The 25,881-nt window shown below is 40.1% G+C and overlaps 1 protein-coding gene across 1 annotated transcript; it reads right to left on the reverse strand.

Annotated features, from left to right (window-relative positions):
• Positions 1–1,684: 1,684 nt before the first annotated feature.
• TGM4 (transglutaminase 4) lies at positions 1,685–25,546 on the reverse strand. Its single transcript, XM_072153407.1, has 14 exons — positions 25,409–25,546; positions 21,126–21,305; positions 20,547–20,653; positions 19,399–19,531; positions 18,398–18,516; positions 15,605–15,712; positions 13,850–14,024; positions 12,387–12,525; positions 11,122–11,225; positions 9,465–9,716; positions 5,509–5,808; positions 4,548–4,717; positions 2,206–2,342; positions 1,685–1,954 (listed from the first exon to the last, which is right to left on the reverse strand). The coding sequence occupies exons 2-14, from the start codon at positions 21,301–21,303 to the stop codon at positions 1,813–1,815; spliced, it is 2,064 nt and encodes a 687-aa protein (XP_072009508.1). The 5' UTR covers positions 21,304–21,305; positions 25,409–25,546; the 3' UTR covers positions 1,685–1,812.
• Between the last annotated feature and the right edge of the window lie 335 nt (positions 25,547–25,881).

The raw sequence follows: 25,881 nt of genomic DNA on the forward strand, positions 1-25,881 counted from the left end.
GTGGAGGTGTATCAATCTGTCTACACTAGAATAATGTGAGTAATTTGCACCTTAAATGCTTTGCACCACATTTATTGAAGGTTTTAGACCATTTTCAGGCAGTTTACCAACATGTCCAAAAATCAGCATAGCCTCGGTAAAGAGGGGGTTTGCACTTGCAGCAAATAGCTCCTGCACCAAAAATGTAATATTGTGGTGCAGCAAACTAGACCATCTAAGGCTTCATTCACACCTCCTTCATGGGGATGTATATACGCAAGCTTGCAGCCATATATACGTCCTCGTAGACAGCAATAGACTCCTGGAGGCAGTATGGTGCCACACATGTGTGGTACTCTAAACAGAGAAAATATAGAACATGTTCTATCTTTCCCCGTGTGCATGGCCATGCGTCATGCATCCCAATAGAGAGGGGAGGGGTGCGCAGAGCTCACCCCATCTCCTCTCCAGGCCTCATCCTGTATGTAGCCTGACGGGAATACATTATGTGAATTTAGCCTAATGGGAAGCGCGAAGTAGGACTCCCCAGTCTTATACTGAACCAGATTAATCATTAGACATAGTGGTCAATCTGGTGCAGCAGAGAACTTTCTAGTTCTACTTGTCACTGGTCTAATGACTGACACATTAATACATTCTTCACATTGTGTCATTATGTTTGCATATTGAATAATACCATCATAATCATGCCCCCTAAGTCATTGATAAGAGTGTAAATACTGGACCTTGGTTATTCTCCAACCGTAGCGCCATATCACCTGATATCCCCTACTGTTTCACATTTGCACACTACAGTCTTCTGTAGAAGTCTATGGGTCTATAAATAAAACTTCTGACATTTATGTGCTGGGGAACCAGATGTTTTGCCTACTAATACCAGTAAACCATAAACATTTTTTTTTTGCAAATGGATGCCATCTGGACATGAAAAAAACAGATACACAAAAATGGGTCAGTATGTTGTCTTTGGAAAACACAGATAGCATACCGTGAAAAAAGCTGATGTGTGAATAAGCCATAAAATACACCGCTTCTACATTTACTGCATTTCAGAAAACTGGTTGAAGAAATCAGGCAAACTGATGTTTTTCTAATCCATAAACTACTCAGGCTCCTCTTTGACATACTTCTCATCCAGATGTCCAGCTGAAAAGCACTATGGCAAAGTAAGGTCAGATATTAAAAAGGTATACTTACCTTTCTTGCCAGTCTTGTCTCCAGGTCCTTAGCAGTTCTAGCTGGGCCTCGTTGTGTCCCTAAGCCGTAAGGAGGATTCCAGATGTACCATTACGACAGAGACCACAGATGTATTCCACTGTATGCACAATAACAAGCTGTTATTGTCTGCTGCTGAAGTTCAGTGTGTTTCCTTATTGATGTCACTGTCCTAATATGGAAAGTGACATATCTAGGGCCCCTCCTCCTGCTGAGCCACCTACACCTTCTGTGTAGGCCGGGCAGAAAATCCATTATCTATTTGGTTTATCACATGAATGAATTTGTGAAATGCTGTAAACCCCAAATTTTATTTTTTGTCTGCGGCCCGAAAGCGGGTGTTCCATGGAGGTCTGTGATGGATTACATATCCATCCTGGTAATATATTATCATGTTATCACTTATTTTACTACATACTTGCTACTACATATTAACTAGCAAGGTAGAGTCAATGTACTATACTTTAGCTGTAGGACAATTTTCCACAATGCATATAGTTTATTTTGTATTTTTTTTAAATGCTTTGTCAAAATCATTTGCACCAAAGGCAACACATATTCATTTTACCGTGCATTAAAAAAATATCTCTTCAAGGTTTAGTTAGTGATGTTGATTATCTTCTCTGCATGAATTCCTTTAATTTGCTTGGAAATAAGTTCGGCCACAATTTTCTTTTCTCCAACTTTCTTAGGGGCACATATTATCTTGGAACGAAAGATTCCTCCAGGTTTAACATCCCTGTAGTTGAAGTGAGAAGATCAATTCTTAACATGCGCAATAATACAAGTTTCAGTTGACTACCAACAGAACTACCGTATCTACTGTATGTCATGTTACCAGGGATAATAACACCCAACAAGACAACTAACTAGTAACAGAGTGTTCCTTGTATCCATATCCATAAATACTTATGGGAAGGACAAGTTGTGTCTAGGGTTGTGTTTTCCCTTTGGTTAAAACATTCCTGATCAGAAACCTGCTGTACTTACCCATGATTGAACTTCTCCAATCGGAAGATGCCAAGACCTTCCACATGTAGCTCGCACTTCTCTAAGGGAATACTTAGAGTATTCTTAAATGTGAATGTACAGTGGAAATCTTCATTAATCTTTCCAGTTTCTGGCATCTGGAATAAAGCAAGAGGCTAAATTTATATGGTCACAGATATTGCATGTACCATATTATCATTGTGTCAATGTTTATGTAAATAGCAAAAGGTATTATATCACAGCTAGAGAGAAAATCAAAGTATTTCAACTCCTGTGTGACTATGGGTAAATAAACCTGCTATATCCATACTAAAATATATGTGTGTGTCACAACTTCTGCCTAGTATTAAATGAACTAAAATCAGAGCAGGTTGTTATATGTGCAAATCAATAAAATAAACTATTATTGGTTTGGAAAAAGGATAAACATATTTATGGCAACACTTTTAAGCATCCTCTGCCCTATAGTTGCAGGGACACAACTTATTGATACCTAGATCCAGGTTAACAAAGGACATATACCTACTACAGCTGACTGGAGGAGGTTGTTACATTGCTGTTACTACTTTGCACTCCCTTTCAAGAAAAATTATAAAATCTAAATATTATTATACCCATGTATATTAAAATCTGTAAACCCTAAGAGTCATTTATCACTGTTTTTATTCTTTGTCCTGGGTTATTGCTTTTCTGATTGAACACCACATATAGGATTATGCAGTATAGATCTATACAGAGGACACTCATGGTGTGTACTAGACAAATCAATAAGAAGTCGGGTAGCCGGTAGAAGAAGCCGGGGAGAACCAGAGAAACGTGCTGGAACTCTATATGTCCACAGCTGAAGTCTAAGTAATGAATATGGAGTAATCTCAAACCAACGAGGTCAAAAACTGCCAAATGCATGCATGTATGGATGGATGTATGTATGTTAATGAATTTTATGTATGCCAATATAGTGCAGTGCCAGACAGGAATTGTTTGTTAAAAGTACACGGGTGGTAATAACAGTGAGGATAAACCCTAAGCTTACAAAAGGGAGTTTACTTTATAAGTAAACCTCTAATTGAGGATAACTATATCTCAGTTTCTGGTTTCATGAATTTTTCCGTTTTGCGCCGAATTCCGCCAGGATTTTGGCACATGCGATCGGATTTTGGGGCAATCGCGCCGGCTTTCATGCGAGAGTTCGAGACTGTAAAAAAATTTGAAACAGAACTGGAATTTCAGAGCAATGAAAAAAACTCTAACAAAAACTGTCAATAAATACCAATTCTTTCTAAAAGAAAGAAAACATTGACAATTTATTAGACATATACAGGACTACAAAGACAATAGAGTATGTAGTGTCTTAGACTCTCGACCGCAATGGGCCACTAATATGGAAGTATCATCAACCGAGGCGGAGATCACAGATAGTGAAGGGACATACAAATCTGGTACGTCTTGGGACTTAAATGAGCAGAAGTAATGTTGTATGCTGCAAACCTGATGTCAACCTGCGTTATTTGGTCTCACATTCCACCACCTGGACACTGGACCGACAGTTTTTTACCGGGGTCCTGACCTAGTTGCACTGTATCAAGTGCATCGCCCTCTTGGATGATTTGCAGCCTCAACACTCTAGTCCCTCTGAAGAATCAGCTACTGAAGGAACATGCCAGAATTTTGTGCAGATGGAGGGCATTGTTTTTTGACAGGGTCAATCATGGGACTGCCCTTGTCAGGTCGGGCGTTATTGGGGACAATTTAGGGACAACATTCCACTACTCCTGTCAAGCCAAGCCATGTTATGCCTGAATCACGGTAAGAGATACCAGTACATTATTTTATATTCTCTGTTACCACGCAGTGGTCGGTCTGGGTATTTATGATTGTATTACTTCTGCTTACGGTTACATACATAGATTTCAGACAGTTATCCTTTGTGCGGTTTTTAATTTAAATAAATGCCCTCTCTTTAGACACTACTACCACTCTTAGCGAAGATACTCTGCTTGTTTATATGTACTCAGAGTGAGGATTTATGTTGTATATATTGTGGCTTCTGCTATTTCTACTATATTGTGCAATACTGAGTAACATGGAGCACAAGGAGTAACAATTGCAGAGAAACTCTATACACCTACGCACACAGCTCTCATATATATAATGTTTTGTGGTACAGATGTACTGTATGTGCCAAATGCTAAAGAATTGAATAAAAAAAGAAATATGGAAATGTCTTGGTTCCTGTTGAATGGAGAAACCAAAAAATTGGAAACATGTCATTGACTCCTTACTGTATTTGACCACCTTTATGGGCTCCTTATTGAGAGGAAGGTTTGAAAACATGAACTTACCTCCACTTTGATAGGTGGGTACGCAAATGGTATGACCAGGCACTCGCTATTTTTTTCTTGTCCCTCTTTAGTTTCCGTAATGACATTAAGTCTGATCATGAGTTCATCATCTACCTGAGTCATAGATTTCATGTACTGGTCGGCAGCCACATTCACTGGAATGGTGGCAACTGGATGTATAATGCAGAAAGAAAAATGCACATAGGTTATAAAACTTGACCTGTAACCTCTCCTGATATGTTAAACCATTGCATTACTTTTCTCAGATATACTACCTGGATATTTATGAATAAGTTGAGAACTGGGTGTTACCTATCTCATTGCAATGGAGGATGACCCCACATGGTGACACTGTGCAGGTGGTGTCAAACAATTGATGCAGATTACCTAATGAAAAGGTAAATTGTATACTTGCAAACTCTCCTATAGTGTCCAACCAATTCAGGAACAGTTGACAAATCTTCTAAATATGTAATAGGGACACTTTTTTACGCTGGTCATGTCCCAAAGAATTGACGAAAGTGACAAGCAGAATACAATGCCCATGTCACAAATAGGAGAGGGAGAGTCATATTCCCAAAACTGGGTGTGGATTGGGAAAATTGCAAAATGGCAAATGGTAATCTATGATTAAGAAAGCATCTGTATTTTCTCGCAAAGATAATTACTAAAACAATCAGAGTCTGAGGGTCTCTATTTAAATGCACATTATGTAAAGTCAATATAGAAATTTTATACAGTACCAAGGTTATTTTAGCCATATAGAGGTGGAAACTGAAATCATTGACCATAAATTCATGAAAACTTTTAAGAAGACAAGCCAAATTTTTTTCAGTTTTTTTTCAAATTTTAGTGACCCCGATGGATTTTATAGTGAACCTGGAAGTTCATAATGGTATAAAATATGAACTTCTTGAGCAGAGGGTACAGCTGTCAAGAGTAATGTTATTGGAGTAAATACCTTGTTTTGCGGCCACGTCTATGGTCTGCACAGTGGATGCCAGGGAGGCAATAATTTTGCCTGTGTAGGTCTGCAGTTGACAGCCAGCAGTGACAGAGACTGTTTTTGTCTCATTCGATTGATTTTCAACCAATATATTAAGGGACAAGGGATTCCCAGGGGGTAACTCCTTTTCTCCGGTGACCTGTATCTTAATACCAGGTGGTGAAGGAGGTGCTGGGGGAGCTGCAAACACTAAGCAAGCATCTGACTTTAAGTGACCACAGGCAGTTTGGAAAGTCTTCCTCTCTTCCTCAGAACCTGGACAACAAAGATTAATTATTGTAATATAGTCAGTATAACAGTAATAAAATAAGAAATCTTTATATTCAACCATTACGCTCACAGATGCTGCTGCTTCTTTTGTGGTTGTATGCCACAATACTATGATTTTTCTTTGGATGTACAGGCATGATAGGTTCTGTAGGTTTGTTCTTAAGTTGAATTTGTATTTAAATCGGGACTGTATATTTTGTAATTGTAACCCCAGATACATTTTTTTTGGTCTCTGTCACAATTAGCTTTCAAAAACGTTGGGCTGTCATAAGAACCAGGATTAACAATAAAGCTTCATTACAGACACATTTGACAACTATTACAGTTAATCATTGTAGCCTCGAACTAGAGTACAGCAAATTAGCCACAGCCAATCAAATCTGATTGTCGGGTTGACATCTTATTCACAAAGTCTTCAAAACCACTGCTGTGTGAATCAGCCCATTAAACAGCATGAAACTGTATGCTGGCTGCAAAAAGGACAGAAGGCCACAGGAGGAGGCTGGAGGACAGGAGGCTACCGGAGGAGACTAGAGGACAGTGGGCTACAGGAGGAGGCTGGAGGACAGGAGGCCACAGTAGGAGGCTGGAGGACAGGGGGCCACAGGAGGAGGCTGGAGGACAGAAGGCTACAGGAGGAGGCAGGAGGACAAGAGGAGGCTGGAGGACAGAAGGCTACAGGAGAAGGTTGGAGGACAGGAGGAGACTGGAGGACAGTAGGCCAAAGGAGTAGGCTAGACAACAGAAGGAGGCTGGAAGACAGGGGGCCACAGGAGGAGGCTGGGGGACTGGAGATCACAGGAGGGTGCTGCAGGACAAAAGGCTACAGGAGGATACTGAAGGACAGGAGGTGGCTGGAGGACAGGAGGCCACAGTAGGAGGCTGGAGGACAGGGGGCCACAGGAGGAGGCTGGAGGACAGGGGGCCACAGGAGGAGGCTGGAGGACAGAAGGCTACAGGAGGAGGCTGGAGGACAAGAGGAGGCTGGAGGACAGGAGGCTACAGGAGAAGGTTGGAGGACAGGAGGAGACTGGAGGACAGTAGGAGGCTGGAGGACAGTAGGCCAAAGGAGTAGGCTAGTGAACAGAAGGAGGCTGGGGGCCACAGGAGGAGGCTGGGGGACTGGAGGCCACAGGAGGGTGCTGGAGGACAAAAGGCTACAGGAGGAAACTGAAGGACAGGAGGTGGCTGGAGGACAGGAGGCCAGAGGAGGAGGCTGGAGGACAGGGTGCCACAGGAGGAGGCTGAAGGACAGGGGGCCACAGAAGGAGGCTTGAGGACAGGAGGCCACAGGAGGAGGCTGGAGGACAGGAGGCCACAGGAGGAGGCTGGAGGACAGGAGGATGCTGGAGGACAGGGGGCCACAGGAGGAGGCTGGAGAACAGGGGGCCACAGGAGGTGGCTAAAGGACAGGAAGAGGCTGGAGGACAGGGGGCCATAGGAGGAGGCTGGAGGACAAGGGGCCACAAGAGGTGGCTGGAAGACAAAAGGCTACAGGAAGAGGCTGGAGGACAAGAGGCCACAGGAGGAGACTGGAGGACAGGGTGCCACAGTAGGAGGCTGGAGGACAGGGGGCCACAGTAGGGGGATGGAGGACAGGAGGCCACAGGAAGAGGCTGGAGGACAGGAGGCCACATGAAGAAGCTGGAGGACAGGGGGCCACAGGAAGAGGCTGAAGGACAGGGGGCCACAAAAGGAGGCTGGAGGACAGGAGGCCACAAAAGGAGGCTGGAGGACAGGAGGCCACAAAAGGAGGCTGGAGGATAGAATGACACAGAAGGAGGCTAGAGGAAAGGGGCCCACAGGAGGAGGCTGGAGGACAGGGGGCCACAAAAGGAGGTTGGAGGACAGGAGGCCACAGCAGGAGGCTGGAGGACAGAAGGCCACAGGAGGAGGCTGGAGGAGAGGAGGAGGCTGGAGGACAGGAGGCCAAAGGAGGAGGCTGGAGGACAGGAGGCCACAGGAGGAGGCTGGAGGACAGGGGGCCACAGGAGGAGGCTGGAGGACAGGAGGAGACTGGAGGACAGGGGGCCACAGAAGGTGGCTGGAAGAATTGAGCCCATAATATGAGGGAGGATGGAGTATAGGTCGAAATTATACAATGCTTGCGGATGGTGTGTTTTAGAAAAAAGGAGGTGGGACAATTTGTCCCACTTTCTCTTTATGTATTCAATGGGTTTCGTATGTTTTTTTTGTAAGCAGTTTATTTTCAGTTTTTCACTAAAATGGAACAGAAAGTATTGAGGGAGAAGATGAGGGGAGCAAATGATTTTTAGTGGCACATCCTACAGGCAAAGGGGGTAGGTGGTTGGTCAAATGTTTTTCATGAACACTTGTACTGCTGTGTAAAACTCACAGCATACTCTACTGCATGACGCATGTGAAAAATGCACCATTCTAGTCTATGGGAACATATCAAAAGCACATTGCACTCTGACACAATGCAAATGCAATGCATTTTTTCACTGATCCATTGCTGTAGAAATTATAGACCACATTCATCAGTCATTTTCAGACGTGCATCAAAAATGTAATAAAATCTGATAGAAAACTGAAATTTGATGGAAATCGCAGTTTTTCGCTGACAAAACTTATTTCTGCAGCACTGGAAATGACCCACAACTTTTTTGCGCTACCCACTTTTCCAATATGTTTTATCAGTGGTTTGTTGTGACGACTCATTGCTTCTTGAATAAATAACATTTTCATAGCATTTTTGCTTCAGTAGCTTACACTGGGAAGCCAGATAATCTGGTAGTGTTGTCTCATTACTTTTAGATACCCTAGGATTGGGCGCCTTTTATGCAGTGGAATTAGTGTTGGGCTTCTGGATCCAGCTGATGGGATGATAATAGATGCTACCTCCTTTATTAGTGGTAGAGGTTTGGTGTGTACACGGTAATATCCACTTATTCATCTACACATATAGGGGCTTATTTACTAAGTGTCTGCGGATCATACTTTTTGACAGGTATTTAACAGGGGATTGTGTCGCACGCGATCGGATTGTGGCGCGGCTGCGCTATCTTTCATTCGACAGAAATTGGGGGGGGGGTCGTCAAATTCAGACTGAGCGTGGGATTTAACTTACAAATTGTGTCGCAAGATCAAGCAATTACATGCACCAGGAAGAAGAAGGTGAATTCCGGCGGACCTGAGCGGATATCGGGCGCACCATCTTAGTGAATTGCGGCAGAGTGCATACCGGTTGGACAATGCACTTTCGAGGAACACTTCAGGACAGGTAAGTGAATGTGCCCCATAATCTTGCTTTGAGACACACATTCCCCTCATGTGTATCCTTTGTGAGCTTTTTTATTGTGATTATTGTGTTTTGATATTATAATAGAGAAGCCTTACATGATCCTATTTGGCTATGTACATACATCGCCTTTAAGGTGGCTATGCGTCTTTAAGTGATAACATGGGTTAAATGCCCCATCTCCGATGTCCGTTGCTGTTTATTTTACCAATGGATCGTCACAATAACTCTAAATTTTTCTTTTTTTTTGAACATTGGTGATAATAATTTATCAGCTGTGGGTTGCCTTTAGTTAACATTGATCCCTCTCCCACTTGCGCATGCGCAAGTTATTCGGCGCAGCCACACTAAGTGGTGGCTGACGCAAGTAGCTACTTACCCTCTATGGGTTTGTATTCTGTTGTTATATCTTGCCTCAGGTTCTTGTTGACTGCCTTAGTACTGATGAACTTTCCAATACTCTTTTTCTCCTCCCTTATCACGTTCAAGTACTCTTCTCCATTCTGTTCTTTTACTAGCCATTCAATCTTGTCAGCATTGACCTCAGCAAACACAAACTTGGCATCATATGGCAGATATACCATTCCCTCTTTAATAGCTGTTAGAGAACAAGGACCACACTGGAAAATACCTAGAAGCGAATATAGAATGGAAAGTAAAAAAAAATACTGAAATATATACAGAGCAGAAGAATGCTAGGAAATATAGGAAATCTACCATCAAAAACCAGAATACTTACTCATAGATCCAGGCACTGTGATTGTGGTAATCTTCTTATATTTGTTATCCATGGTCGCCCTCCTTCTAAAATCAACTTTTACAATTATACTAATGAGCCGGCAGAATTCCTGGTGGTGTTACCAAAGCCCCTGCCACTGTGTGCTGAAACTTCCTCTGCTGCAGTGAGATTACAGCAGGCAAAAAGAGGGGTTAAGTGTTGTGGGAGCATCAGGTGAGGGAGAGGCAATGTAACAGCCCGCGAAGCTGCAGCACAGAGGGGTTCCCCAGTAGCCCTTAAGGCTCAGTAGCATAATTGTAAAAGTGCCCCAGTTTATCTTGCCTGATTTTGATTTTTTTTTAACCTTATTACCAAAAACCTAAATGCCCCGGAAGAAGCCTTGGAGGCGAAACCCTGGGTCGGGCAGCTTTGTTGAGCTAGCGTTCCGCTATTAATTTTGATGCGCAATTTTACTTATGTTTGTGAGTATGTTTTTTAATAAATTCTTAACTTGTTGAAACACACTACACCATTTGCCTGTATGTTCCTCGCAGCAACATCGTCTGACAAGAATTAATTAAGAGACGAAAGGGGAACAAACGCGGTGGTGCTGGTCTGAACTGAGGCATAGTTTCATCAGAAGGATCTGTCATTGCTAATGCTGGATTTCATTGAATGGATATCTAACACTATAGGAGAAGAATTAGAAGAACTCTGAAGCTCCGACTAGAAGGAAAATTGATTATTTTCTCTCAAAGAACTGCAGATAGACATGTAAAAAAAGATCCTACACTGGTAAATAGGAGGGACCTGTAGCAGGAGATGATGACTCGTCCTGCTCTCCCACCTCTTCGTGTGTGTCAGTGAGACAGACGGAGAGAAAAATGACACACTGGAGGCGGCCATTATGACGGGCTGAAGGAGTGAGAAACAGGAAGTTGTGTGGAGATGCAAAGTGCAGCATGTGGATAACAGGGAAAGGCTGAAACTCTCACAGGGGGCAAAGGTAAATATATATGCAGAGACCTGACTAATGGAAGAGATTTATTGAAAAGTGGCCAAGCCCTTTAATCATCTGATGTGATTTACTGTATATAACGAGGTGGCCAACCCCTTTAACGTTACTCTTCTAATCCATGACTCTGCTTAGTTCACGCTTACAAGGTACTATTTAAAACTGAGACCCAAGAACTGTCACTAGGATGCCAAGGTATTACCTCCAATAATCAAAGACACATCTTAAATTGCTAACCATCACATTTATAGTGCATGTTGTGCTACAACCAATAAGAGGAAAAGCCTTTATACTGCCTCTTACCTTCACTTGGTTCTTGTGGGGTTGCATCAATTGCTTGCCAGCCATCGTATCCACTGGGCAGGTCTGGTCGTTTCATCCATACATCATTCCATACATGGAAATTCCTAAATAATACAACTTTCCTATGAATGCTGAATGCATTTAATGTGTAGCATGAAAGATGATCCAATCTCCAAACATTTCATTCCAGCATCTTTTTAATAGAAGTAGATTTTCATTATAAGTTCAAAGGGGGACATTTATTAGTGTTTGGACCTCAGTTTTGTGTTGTACAAGCCCTAGAACAATCGCAATGCCCTGCAATCACTATACATTGCGATTATTATTCCCTTCATGCCAGCTCAATGGCAAGGTGTTGTGGGTGCACGTAAAGGTGGGCACTAGCGACCGCTCAAGCTGAACAGTCACTGGTTAATAGCGCAAATCTATGACAGGCTCGGCCCAATTTGTACGCTAGCGCACTCCTACCTGGAGATACTTAAGGAGTGTTGGCGTATGATAAATAGTTTTTCTGCCTTCATACTTTACAATGCATTATATGTACATTTGTGTTTTTATTTGATACTGGGTGTGTCCTCTTAAAAGTGTGTTCCAAGAACCTGTAAATTGTCCAATCAGTGAAAAATTGTGGCACCTAGCAGTCAATGTATATAAAGAATACATTTTCAGACATTTTCAGAAATACCAGGCCCAAGAAGTGGTTGGAGGGGGAATAAACCTTTTTCATCTGGGTGCCATGCTCCCTCAAATCTCACAAACTTCGAGAACCCTCATGTAGAGTATGAAATGTGCTTTCTATTATTCCCTCTTTTATGTGAAATCTTACATGTTTTCCTATAAAAAAAAAATGTGCATCCAAAGTCATATGAAAATGAGCTGCATTTTTTGCTTGAGATGAGTCCGGCTTAGAGCCTGGATGAGAATGTGTCACTTTAGATGCCTATATGTTTAGCTATTCAGCAGATACAACCATGGTTCTGGTATCACATAATATCTGCAGCTCCCATTTGCAACTATGACTTTAGCTGTCTAAAGCACATGTTAATAGGGAAGTTTTACTAATCTTGAAGGGAATTTACTACTTATTGAATACATTTATTGTATCTATTTCCCTGTCCATGTGCCAGAAAATCTCCCAACAACCATCTGCCTGAAGTTAGCTGGAAGTCGGAAGGACATTACACATTGGATGGTCAAGCAGTCAAAAAGAATAAGAATATCTCTACAGAAACAGGGTTTTCATAATTTGGAGACATTTCTCTTACCATATGGAATCACTGCAGTAGTCATCCAACTTTTCTCCTCTGTCATTCATGTAAAAATCAATTTTTAGATTCTCCTCAGTATCATGAGCTGAAGAAAAGTTAGTGACACTCCTCGCTGGAATCCCTATGCAACGCATAACTGTTTAGGGGGACAGAAATAAAATAAATTGAGTGAATAAATAAATATGAGGGAAAACAGTAATGGCAATACTAGTTATAATAATCTACAGCAGACTATAACCTTCAACTACATTAGTTTCTTATAAAAAAAAATTCCGACATAAATATTGAACACCTACCCATATCATCAGAATATAGAACTGCAGTGAGCCTTATATATTATGTATATCAATGTGCATGGTACCTCTCCCCAGTTCCATTTATAAAACTAATGTGCAATACCACGGATACGTCATCATTTTTATGATCACAGCTGCACTAAGTCTAAGTAAATTAGCCCATCATGACAGTCTGCGTATGTTGACTATGTTTTTAAGTCAGATCTCGGAATTATGCAAATACATTTTCCACGGTCGAATAAGGAAAACAAGTCCCCTTTTTACTACCTTGAAAGGCAGCCTGTTAAACACCAAGCATGACTTTCAAGAAGCCTAATGGCATGATGGGGCACATTTACTTACCCGTCCCGTTGCGTCCGCAGATTGGGAATGTCTGTTGAGGATTCGGAGCTGCCGCGATTCACTTACAGCGTGTGCCCGATTTCATGAATGTGTCGCTTCCTAGCTCAGGTCCGCCGGAGTTCACCATCTTCTTTCCGGTGTATGTGAGTGCTGATCTTGCGACACAATTTGAGTTTTAAATTCTGCAGTTTGTCCGAATCAGTTGGGTTGTCTGACGGCCACCCCCCCCCCCATTTGTGCCGCATGCACCCGGCGCCGATGCGCCACAATCCGATCGCGTGCACCAAAAACCCCAGGGCAATTCAGGGAAAATATTCAGGAAACCCGACGGAAATGCGTCCAATGGACCCTTAGTAAATGTGCCCCAATGTGGTATTAAAGTCAAACCAGTATATCAATTCCAGAAGGAACAGAGTCCCAACTGTAGACAGTGCTGTTTCAGTATGTTTGTGTCTCTTCAGTACAGTCAGATCTATTTGTACTAATACTAACTAAACTTGTAACCAAATGACATTAATAGTGCAGATAACAGTGCTACATTTTAGAATATACTTTCCCAGAGAGAAAATGTTTATTTGACCTTTATTTTCCCTCCATTGCTTCTTGCTCTTAACATTGAGTGTAAATCAGATCAGTGTACAGACATGAGAAGGCTCTTGGATACACTGCTCACTAAAGGAGAAGGAAGGAGCAAAAAAAGAGAAGCTCTTTTCCTTCATAAAGTACTATTTTCCCATGCGCTATTTATTCCTGCAATAAAAAACATGCTTCAAAGGTTTAAATTCACTTTGAAAAATATGTGTTTGCCATTTTTTAGCTCACCTGTTGTTATAACTCCTGAGAACACCCAACACTGACCAAACAGAACAGGCCTTTTTGTTTTATAATAGCTCTGAATAATGGCGCTGCTTCCAGTCCAGGAGGTGGGAGAACATCCCGCGCCATAATTTCCTGACCAATTACCTGTCAGGACACCGTTGTCATCATTTGAATTAACCTAAGAAAAGTAAATACGTGCTGAGTTATGGTATAGCGTGTCCACAATCATAACTGCAGTTATGTATAATAGTTATTTTCCACTTTCATTAAATTTTTATTACCAGTATTTCTGATATATATTAATTCTGTGTACAAATCACACTTTTTTTCAACCAGTTTCTGGAAGCACTTCTTTTTGGGAGAAGGTTATAGTTCATTGGTACTACATGGTTTTACATATAGGTTTTTTCATTATTTTATCATTTATATTTTGGGGGTCAGTTTGAAAAAACTCTGAAGTACAGTATTAAAATTATAGTGTAAAAAAGTATAGCATTTATAATAAGGTTATGGTATCTAGAGGAGTTTCTAGAGGAGTATCTAGAGGAGTCAGAGGTTTCTCTGGTCCCAGCTTCTACAAGACAAGCGAGACGGTCAATCACAACAGGACTGATGACACAGCTTCTTTATTTTCCTCACAATCATCATAACATCCCATATGCCTTTATGTCAGGTTGTTCCAGAGATATATGGATCCTATTATGTCTAGCAAGATAAACAAATCCAACTATAGCAAATTAGACCCGTGATTTCAGCACATCCTCCAGTATTCTATGCAGACCACAGAAAGAACAGTATAGAACACCAAATAAACCTACTGCCAGATATATTTGATATAAAGTTGATTATGCACTTTAAGCTTAACTCCAAAGTTATAATGATTTTACCAAATTCTCATATGTGATTCCCCCTTTAAAAACAAACAGAACAATACCCATATTGTGCTGTTCTTCCTTTTCTTTCCAAAGTTATGGCATTTTCTACTCTGAAATTGTTTGACAAAAATCTTTCTCACTAGAGGTGAAGTGGGCTGAGACTAACCTCTTCCTGTATCTGCCCTGAAGCCAAATCACTCCCTCCCCCAATGATGTCAGTTTACCACAATGTGAGCTCTGTTCCTGTGAAGGTCCACAAAGGTGGGGGCTGAGCGCTAAGTACAAGTCACATGTTGTTTTTTGAAATGCATCAAAACCAAAGCCCAGCCCCTGGGACTACACAGAGGATATTTTCAGAAAGCTATGGTTAGTTAAAACACACAATTATATTGTAATGCTTAGAGAAGGCAGAAAGGCATATGTGCAATGCAGGTGTGATGGGCTTCAGCAACCTGTCTCTAGTAAAAATGAGGTCCCTGGTGACAGCTTCCCTTTAGGCTTTGCTATACACACAGAGAGCACTCTATATACACCCCCCCATCCCTTTCCTCCACTGTGAGCAGGGAGCAGCAGCCCTTCCACACCTTGGAGTCCGTAGATTTGTTTATAGGATGGAATCACAGGGCTTGTCAGCCAAGGCAGGGGAAGGAGCTGCTATAGGACTGTGCTACACTGAGGAGTACACCAAAGAAACTGCTGGATACAGGTAACAAAGATAATAAGCAAAGTTGTTCTACATCCCAAGACCTTTTGATTTGTGACAAAAAAACTTGTTGTGCTTTAACTATTATATATAATACAGATACATCTATGAAATAAAAAAAAGTTTAATATTTAATAGAGAGACTCTATATAAGTAAAAATAATTTTTTTGTAAACATACTAAAGCTGAAAATTTCCTTGATAAAATGACCGGGTCTCTCCTTGCAGCTGGCTTGAGCCCACTTCGGTCAAGAAGAAAGAAACAACAGTCCAGCACATCTTCTTCATGCTAAAAAGTGAAAACAGGAAAAGCTGTTAGATATAGAGAAAGGAGTCCTATTGTTTTATATATCAGGAAATAATAGAAACCAAAACTGAAGTCAAAACTGAAAAACTAATTACACCCCTAATCATTATCTTGAGCACCACCTTTACCAGTAATAACTACAAGTAATAATTTTCTGTATGGATTTATCCGGTTTGTGTCTGCCATGTAAGCCCAGCTCTCTTCAAGTCAAAGCGCCAAGTATTGCAACTGTGTTGTGGCTTTGACTAGGCCATTGGAGCACCTTGATCTTTCTTTCTTGTAGATTTGCTGGTGTGCTTGTTTGGTGTCCTGTTTTATGACCAGTTTTGCCAAACTGTAGCTGTTGGATGGAAGCCCTTACATTTCACTCTTTAAAAGTTCAATGTACAGAGGAGTACAAAGTCAACTCAATGGGGGTGGATTTTTCACCATATTGTCTGCTTTCTTTTACCAATTTTTGAGACTTTTTGTTTCAATTGACACAAAGAATCTCAAAAATAAGGTGTTATATTCAGATGCAATCTTGCATATTATAGCCATTATGCCATGTTGTAACAGAAATATGATGTTCCAGCTCACCAGCCTCGAGCACGGTTCACCCCGCTGCAAAGGGCATGGCAACATGTAGAGAAAGAAATGGAGATCCAGCTCATGGGGATCTTGTGAAGTAATATCCTTTATTTGCGCTGACATCCAGGTGTACAGCAAAAAAAAGTCTACGCGTTTTGAATGGTTCACCAACTCTTATTCATGACTCATCAGGACTTAAGCCATAAATAAGAGCAGGTGAACCGCTCGAAACGCTTAGACTTTTTTTGCTGTATACCTGATTGTCACCTAAGCACAGATAAAGGATATTACTTCACAAGATCTCCATGAGCTGGATCTGCATTTCTTTCTCATTATGCCATGGTGGTCTGTTTTTAATTTTAATAGGAATAGGCCTTCTCCTAGCCACCCTACCTTAAACATCATATTTTTTCAGTCCTTTTCTAGTTGTGCAGTCATGTGCTTATACATTTAACCTGCTAACTGGGCTTGCAGTTTCTGAGATAATGCAGATACTTAGTTTCAAAGGATTTTTTTTTCTATAAGCATTGCATGATCTGAATTTGAGTGAATTTAATGAGAGACCTCACTCAACTCCTTGGAAGATTTTCAGATGTTTTGAAGTTTTTCCCTTATTAAGGGGGCTTTCCCACGAAGGCAAGTTAGGCCCTATCCATGGGATAGGGCCTAACTTGCTGATCAGTGGGGGTCTCAGTGGTTCTTCTGAATAAACATGGTGTAATTTAAGTTTGGACTTGATAGACTGATGTCTTTTTCTAACATTATCTACGATGATACTTTGGTACTTTTTACGCTGTTTTACTCTTTATTGTTTCTACATTTGGCAAATATAATTTGCTACATGTTGATGTTCAACTAAGTCATTAGTTATTTATCTAATAACTAATTACATACTTTCTACTCATGACACTGTGGAGATAATTGATTTGTCATGTTACAATATAAGTTAAAATTAAATATATTGCAGATTAAACATAAGGGGCACAGAGCTTATAGCAGTGGTTATATACATTTTTGGACAAGTGCCACTTTCTCTTCCTTTTGAGTCAAAAAAAAAATCAGTTTAACACAACTTGTATTGTATTTCCACATGAAAGCATGACCAACATATTGCTATTACTTTATGAGGTAAGGTGTGTCATGTCTTTCTTCTACCGCTATAACAAAGATCGCCAATTGCTATTTAAATAGTCATGGCTGATATATAATGCAATAATCCAATCCCTAGGATTTCCCAATAGTGCAATCATAGTCTTATTAGTTATTACCGTGTCTGAGTCTATAAAGAATTTACCTGCTTCACTGCCACATAAGAATGAGGACACTATTTACCTGCTATCATGAGGAAAGACGTAGTTCTAGACTAGATCGCTTAACCATTATAAGTCAACATGTTAAATTAGGAATCTGTTGTTTCTCAATGAAGTACAGAACAAATTATAAAACAGGATTAAATTTACAGCAGCTTAAATCTGCAGCACATAAAAAGGAAATTACAATCCCACTCCCAGAATTCCAGCGTAAACAGTGTTATGTTGTTACTGCCGATATAAACCTTTAATGTGGCTGTCCATTTTGCAAAATTCCTTTATGTTGGGAAGGCCTTCTGCAAAGTCTTCTAGTATTCAGTCATGATCAGAAAGAGATAATGTTCCCATTTTAAAGACTATCAATATGGTTTGTGAAATGAACACTTATACAATTTTCCAATATACTTTCTGTATCAATTCCTCACAAATTGCTATTATACAACAGGAAACTTCATTGTTTACTTCCAGTGGGTAAAAACTTTTCCATGGTCATGTGATGTCACATAGGTGCATGGCTCATTATAACGCACAGCTCAGTGATTTTAAAAATTGGAAAGCTGTATAACTTTTCATTACACTAACAATATCAATTATTTCCTGAAAGTGGACAACCCCTTTACGTTGCTAGAAACGTATCAATTTTCCTTATCTACATACTGTCTGTGTGAGTATAGAAGGAAAACGGATAAAGACACACTGCTAAAGCAACATTATTTTGATAATATTTTGATTTATGCAATAAAAAAAATGATATAAAATGTTTAAGTTACTGTACGTGCATACATACCTGCCCAAAGTTCCATGGCCTTGCTTTAATGTTACTCTGTGATCCGACATAAATGTAACCAGTGTCATTCAGAACATATTCTTTTCTCTCGTCTTCATTTGGCATGTAGACATTATCATCTAAAAACATATTGAGACACTTTACATCTGGACACTACTTAAATTTAAAGGTAACGACACTGAAAAAGAAAATAAGGTTTTACTGATATGTTTGCAAACTTAAAGGAAATCTACCTCTGGTATATAGCCGTATTCACCCTTAATGCTGCTGGGTAGCTCTCAGTAGGGTGAATACAGCTCTATGTTGAAATTAACTTGCATCTTTATGTTTCTCCATATCTTTTGTTCTCCAGAGCTCTGCCACTTAAATTGCCCCCTTTCCCCTGCTCCTTCTGCACTCTTTTCTCCTCCTTCACCTTTTGCTAGTATGTGTGGCCTGTGCTGCTATGAGATTGGAAGGGGGAGGGGGAGAGAACAAAGGTAACAAGGAGGGGGCGTAGAAGTTAGAGTCAAAGCCCTGGAGACCGGAAGGCCTCTGCTGATGGCCCCTGAAGCACTTGATTAACATTAAGATTAAAGTTATTTTTGTAACCAAATTACAGGAGCAGGGCTCCTAATACACTTGTATGGCTGTATTCACCCTACTAGGAGCTACCCAGCAGCATTAAGGGTAAATAACCAGTGGTAGATTTCCTTTAAAATAAAAATGAAGTTACAGCTGCATTACTTATTCCATTGGCAGACCTCTGTCACACTGACTCTTAGCTTCCAGCTTTCCTAATGTAGAGGAGGTTCCCCTTCTCAATAATAATGGGGGGTGAGTTGCCATTGCTAACTTTTATGGCTCTGAATGCCTTCAGAGACTATCTTCTATTCTTTAGTCCTTTTTTACTGACAGACACTGACACTCATTAGTATATAAAAATATCTTCCTCCTGAGTGGACAAATCTACAAATACATGAAAACTGAATATAAAAGTCTATGAGAATTAAAGTTGTTACCTTGGCACCAAGGGTTACACAGTAAATAAATGGGACAATCTCCTGTCATATAAACGACTCCTCTTCCTGTTATTACACTTAGGAAGTACTTTCCGATGATTGCATTGGCCGATGTATTCACAGATACTGTACACTAAGAACAACAAGAATATTTTTAGGTTCAGACATTAACAGGCAGTAAACAGATCCATTCATAAATACCTGAATTAATGGAAACCTGTAAACTACTCAATTAACCCTAAATAGTACCATGTACAAGTCTGTAAAGGTGTCTAAATGATTCTTTTTGGACGCCTCCTCACTGCGTTCCGCACTGCCCTCAGTTACACATCACTTCTATCCTGTTTAAAATTCCCACGAATGCTAGCCTACATGCCCCAGCCGGCTCTATAGGTGCACTGTGCCAGAAATATGCACAGTGCCCATGCGAGTAAGAGCTATCCGGCGGGGAAGGGTCGCTGCATGTGTTGAATTTTAAACAGTATAGCAGTGGAGCCATATATAAGGGTGGGTTTACAAATTCAAGCGGCCATGAGGAGGTGGGGGAGCTTGACTGCATTCAAGAGCTCCCCCGCCACATTGACTGGATAACTAAGGGAATAAAATTCATTATTGGACAAATGCAGTAATGTGTAGGAGCCACGGAAGAACCATTTAGACACCTTTACAGACTTTTATAAGGTACTATTCAGGGTTTAATGAGTAAATTAGAGGTGACAGCAAAAGTACTGGTTCTTATTTTGGGGTTTTACAGACCAAATATATTGACAAATCCATAAATTAAATCCTCAATGTCATATTGGTCCAAGGCCCCCCAAAATTAGCTGTTCTCGGCAAATGATAAACAAAGAGCAGATAGCTCCATTCTTCACATTGTGGTCAGACAATGTTCTTGCAGATAAACATTCATTTATTTGAATATGAGCTAAGCTGCAGGGAGAACAGAGAGAATGGAGATTCCTGTTCCATTCTCTGTTTATCGACTGATGGGAACAGCAGATTTGTGGGATGTGTTGAGTGTTGATGACCATTCCCTAGGAAAGGACATGGATATTTATTTTCCTGGAAACCCCCTTTAAAGTAAAAGTCAATGAAAGAATAACAAATATCTACCATGAGAAAAATATATTAATGTTAGATTTATTTACCTCTTTGCCCTGATAATCTTGGACTTTAGCACACCAATCATTGGGATGGGAAGCAGCGTTGAGTTCAAGATATATAAGGGTACCATTGGATTTCATTGGGCGAGACCCTAGAATTAACATGAAAATATAGAGTTTTAATCTAACCCCCATTTTACTTTTACTTCTATAATTTGCTGGTTTGGGTTTTTTTTCCAAATACAGAATGCAACGGGATTTTATAAGATTTTTTCAGAAACTGTTTTTTTTTTTAACCATTCATGCTCGGTGGAAGTCGAGACTTTTGTTTTTCAAATGTGTCAGTGAGAAACCATTTGAGGGGAACACAAATTAGACTTAAAGACACTGTATGGGAGAAGATTTCCTGCCCTATACTTTAATTCTCAAAATAAAAAAAAAATACAATCCCTTTGAGTGAGGGACATTAGCAAGTGAGAAAGAGTCTCAAGACAGAAATGCAAGTTCTTCAGATGCACCAAATAGTACAACATTTAATGAATTCAGTACAAGGTACACCACCACAGACTCCGGGGAAACAAAGAGGTTTCAGTGTATAAAATGGTTGTTATGTTGATCTCTTACCAGTTGTGAACTGCAGGGCTATTTTATCCCTTTGGGTCAGTTGCCTGTCAAAGGTAATTTTTAATTGGAATGGTTGTCCACGTCTTACAATCAGGTGTGAGTTGTCGTACTCAGAAGTGTGATGTTGACAGGCATTGTCCTGCTTGAGGAAATCCACATTTGTTGCTCTTAAAGCCATTTCTACAGGAGAAAAGGGAGTAAGCATATACAACCCACAAAACATTTTCATTTCTAAACTCAGTTATATGGGTATATTAAATACCTGTAAAATGTGGATCAGTTTCTGAGCCTATACTGTACACATGATATTTTATCTTGTGGATGCTGTATTAAAGGAGTTGTCCGAGATCATAAAAAATAACATTGGTGGCCAGAAGGGGGCTGCTTAAAAAATAAACATTTACTTACCTCCGCAGTCCCTCCTGGCATCTCGCCAGTCCGTGCCCCTGTAAACAAAACAGGGGCATGAAAGCTGAGCAGCCACCTCCCGACAACCAATGTTTTTTTTCCGGTCTCGGACAACCCCTTTAAGGCCAGTAGCACGTTTTTAGTCTTTGGGGATTGAGGAGAACTCCTTATGCCTCCCCTTTCCATAGGAAGCTGTGCGGCCATGACGCAGGAATAGGACCTGCTCTTTTTGGGACGCGGCTGCACGGCTCCATCACAGTGTGATGAGACACAGTGTGATCACTGCACCATGTCTTACCAGCCGTAACCTAGCTGCAATTTTTATGACTAACTCATGGCCGCCATATAAGTGTGCAAGGGGCCTAAGCTGGAGACACACATGGAGATTCTGTTGCTTTTTTGGTCTAGTTTCTAGAGCCAGGGCCAGGTGTAGATTCCAAATCAATATAATAAATAACGGAAGGAATTTTTTTCTGCTTAATCCACTTCTGACTTTGGGTAAAAAAAATAAAAGGCAGTAACATGTGCAACAAAAACTCATGTGTGTTTTCAGCCTTAGCTGTTTCTCGCCCTAGAAACATTGATTCACTGAGCCTACACATGATGCTTCCTATTCTGTAGTGTAGTACATGCACCCATAAAACAACCATGACCCCTTGCTGGAAATCTAATATTGACAACTGAAAACATATTTATCAAACTGAGATTTTTTTGAATGACTATTGGCTTAGAACAATGTGAGGATCAGATTTCCACAAACAAAAACATTTCTTTGTGGAAATTCCTAGTGCTCTCTGTGATCAAGAGTCTTTCCTTTCATTGAAAATTATTCTATAATATTCTGTAAATTTGTATAGCATATTAAATAGATTTGTTAGGTTAAAGAAATCATAGTTAAAAACAACCAGGACTTTCTAAGGCAAAAAGAAAGTTCACCCTTGATGAAAAAAGCAGATATTGGAGATATTGGAGTTTCTCATTAGAGAACTAACCTGTGCATGGAAAGTCCATTCGTTTTGGACAATGTAACTTTTAGGTTTCCTTTTGGTGGCGTAGCAAGGAACATTTGCTAAAACATTTACTCACATTTCAATTACTGAAGTTGTGCAATGTGCCAAACATAAAGTAAAGGAAATTACAAATTCCCCACAAACTTTCCGCACCAACTGAATCAGAAGGACTTGCCATTTGGTTTGGCAATTTTTCCTCCCTCCACCTAAGCTAATGGATAACCTGTTCAGTACTCAGGTTCTCCATGGGTTGCCACCCAGTGAGGCACAAACACTGTTTCAACCCCATAAACAAAAGCTTATCAGTAGGGGACTCGGCAGTGGGACTACAGATGATCAACTTCTTTTGAAGTCCCCTTAGTGGAACCAACTGCTATCCAGCTAATCTATCTATCCTATACATAAATACTGGGGGAGATTTATCAGAAGTGTCTGAGGTAAAATTGTTCTATTTGCCTATGGAAACCAATCAAAGCTCATCATTTGTTTTTAAGTATTTTATTGTATTTTGTATTTACGATAATGATAATTCTTTATATAGCGCACACAGTATTTTAATAAGACAGTTACAAACACATGTGGCATGCAGGTCTACAGTCATGCAAAAACATGATGAACTTTTAGATCCTTTGCAAAGAGGAAAATACATACATAAGAAAGAACATATCTATATTGTATAATGTATAGTTTCCAAGATCAGTTGTCAATATCGGTATTAATTCTCCTAAGGCAGAGGTGGGAGGTACATGAGTAACCCAAATTTTCTTAACCCTCGCTCAGGTTCACCCAAGGCATCTGCTACCCCATTTCCCATTAGCTTAGTCCCCAGTGTTTCCCTAAGCTACTCCATCAGGTAACAATGTGTTTTGGTAAATGGCTGATCAATACTCCTGGGGTGAAACATGGTGAATGAGAAATCCCTTCAATTTTTTAAAATAATTTCCCCATTAGTCTTGATTTGCTCTGCTCTGCTTCTAGCCTTTCTAAATGGAAAAGAAGTTTTATTTGCTCTAATGCTCTGGAGATCGGTGATCGGTGGCACTTTGGGTTCCAGCCAGTGTTGCAAGAGGCACCGCTTTGCAGAGCTCATCTTTAATTACACAAACAGATGTGAGAAAATGAAAGCTGAACTCATGGGCAACTAGAACAGTTCCGCCTCCCAGACACTTCTGATATGTCCCACTATGGGGTAGATTTAGTTGAAGTGTCTAAGAGCAGAGATACTCTAGTTGCTCATTGCAAACAAATAAAAACTCAGCTTTAATTTTTTAAGCAGCTGTGGAAACATGAAAGTTGAGCTATGGTTGGTTTCCATGGGCAACTAGAACAGTCCTGCTCTCAGACACTTCTGATAACTCTCCCCCATAGGTTATATATAACATATATCTTTCTTTTCCTTCAGAAATGCCTACACTAAAGACTGAGATATTGCAGTGGCTTGCCTGCGGCTATCATACTCTGTATGTCCCCATCTTACATGTCTCAATGACATGTCCTGATATAACTAAAATTGCTGGTACACATTAAGATTTTTCCGTGACATTATAATCCTGTTTCCAGTTTTCTCTGGAGACTAGTATTTCTTCGCCTAACTTATATAACGTCCATTAGAATGTGTGCCAACACAAACAACATTTTCAGTGCAATATAAACTCACCTTAGAAGGAACTGATAGATTAGTGTCATCATCTGAACAGTCAAAATAACCTTTGTTTTATCGATGTACGTAAAGAAAGCTTAATTACAGCACAATAAAATATGCTTTATCAGAGATGGTGTTTTATGTACAGTGAACACCAGTAAAAAATAAAAACTTTAAAATGAAGCCAGAATTGCTGTTTTTGTTTGTATACCTTTTGAAAATAGTATAAAAAGTACCATTATACAAAACAAACAAGCTCCAGTGACACATATGTAAACTACATGGTTTACAAGGGTGGATTTTTTTTTTATTGTCTACCAAAGAGCGCAAATAAAAGTTAAGAAATTAGATACGGTATATGAATCTCAAAAAAGTTGTGTTTTTTTTTGTATGGCTTAGTTACTGATGCTAAAATAGGTCTGTCACTTACCTAGAGATAAGTTTAATAACCTGAATTGGACTTATCTCTGGTGCCACAATGATGGCTGATTGTGTAACACATTCCTAACCTCTAGAAATCTAAAAATGTATTTCTTAGGCTACATGCACACGATGTATGCCCACCATACTGTAGTACGGCGGGCATACATCGGCGCCAGGGAGAGGAGGATGGGGGAGAGTGCTGCATAGGAATACACGGGCCCGCAAGACAATTGTGATTTATGGAGGACGTATATAAGCCTGCCATATATATATGTCCCCCATACATTCGTGTGAATGTAGCCCTAGACAGCAATTTTGGAACTAATACCTAAGTAAAAATCACAAAGGAGAAAAACAAGAAAAATTATTTCAATGAGCTTTGGGCCAAGGACACACAGAAACATGAAGCTAGTGCATAACCTGCAGCAATTTTCTTTACATATCTATTCCATATGCTGCAAATTTACAAAGCACAAAAAACAAAAATGATGCAAACAATTCATTATGTGGATTCAGAACTTGCTGCATATTTTAATTGCTGAATTCTATGAATAAAAGAAATAGTGCCTCTGCTATTAGTTGTAAAGACAAACTATGTCTTTACAACTAACGATGAATGTAAAGCTGACATTTAGCAGGGATATTAAATCTCCATGGAAACTAGTCCAAATTATATGGAATATTTGCTAAGAATATCAGAACCACTGAAAACAGTAGTGTAATGAAAGACTGTCTATAAGATATGTCTATTGCAAACATGCACAGCATATTAATGTGAAATCTAAGTAGATGCCACTCACCAGCAGTCGGGTCTCTGAACTTTCCTAATCGGCTGATCTCAGGTCAGATATTGGGTATAGAGATTAAGACCTTTATATTCAGTCTGAGAATCTGACAACAGGAGAAATTCACCAATGAGGCAATATTTATCTAATATTAACCATGCAACTAAGCCAAACAAATAGTAGAAGGCAGCGAGAGGAGGAGTCATTTAGTGGTTATAGCACCTATTTCATGGCTGTGATCCAAATATGAATTTTGCAGATCTCTAGGATTTAGAAAACTGGTGTTCTGTATGTATACACAGTAATTCCAGCAGCCTTTTAGAGACTCACATCTATTGTATAATCTTTAAATATGCTGCCAGAATAAAGAGATTACAAAAATATATACATTTTAATTCTTGTATTTTTTCGCAAACTCTTTTATGGGGATGCCATGTTTTAAGGGTCATTAAATAAAAAAACATGCATTCTGTTTAATGGAGGAGTGA

This window comes from Engystomops pustulosus, chromosome 5, assembly GCF_040894005.1.
Source record: "Engystomops pustulosus chromosome 5, aEngPut4.maternal, whole genome shotgun sequence".
Taxonomy (NCBI): domain Eukaryota; kingdom Metazoa; phylum Chordata; class Amphibia; order Anura; family Leptodactylidae; genus Engystomops; species Engystomops pustulosus.

What these genes read in the sequence shown, in the direction of transcription:
- TGM4 (XM_072153407.1), bottom strand. Translation starts at nt 21,303, where the DNA reads ATGGCTTTAAGAGCAACAAATGTGGATTTCCTCAAGCAGGACAATGCC. An exon ending in AAGATTATCAGGGCAAAGAG is followed by an intron (nt 19,532 to 20,546) that starts GTAAATAAATCT and finishes TGTTGTTCTTAG; the next exon opens with TGTACAGTATCTGTGAATAC. An exon ending in ACCCACCTATCAAAGTGGAG is followed by an intron (nt 2,343 to 4,547) that starts GTAAGTTCATGT and finishes GCTTTATTCCAG; the next exon opens with ATGCCAGAAACTGGAAAGAT.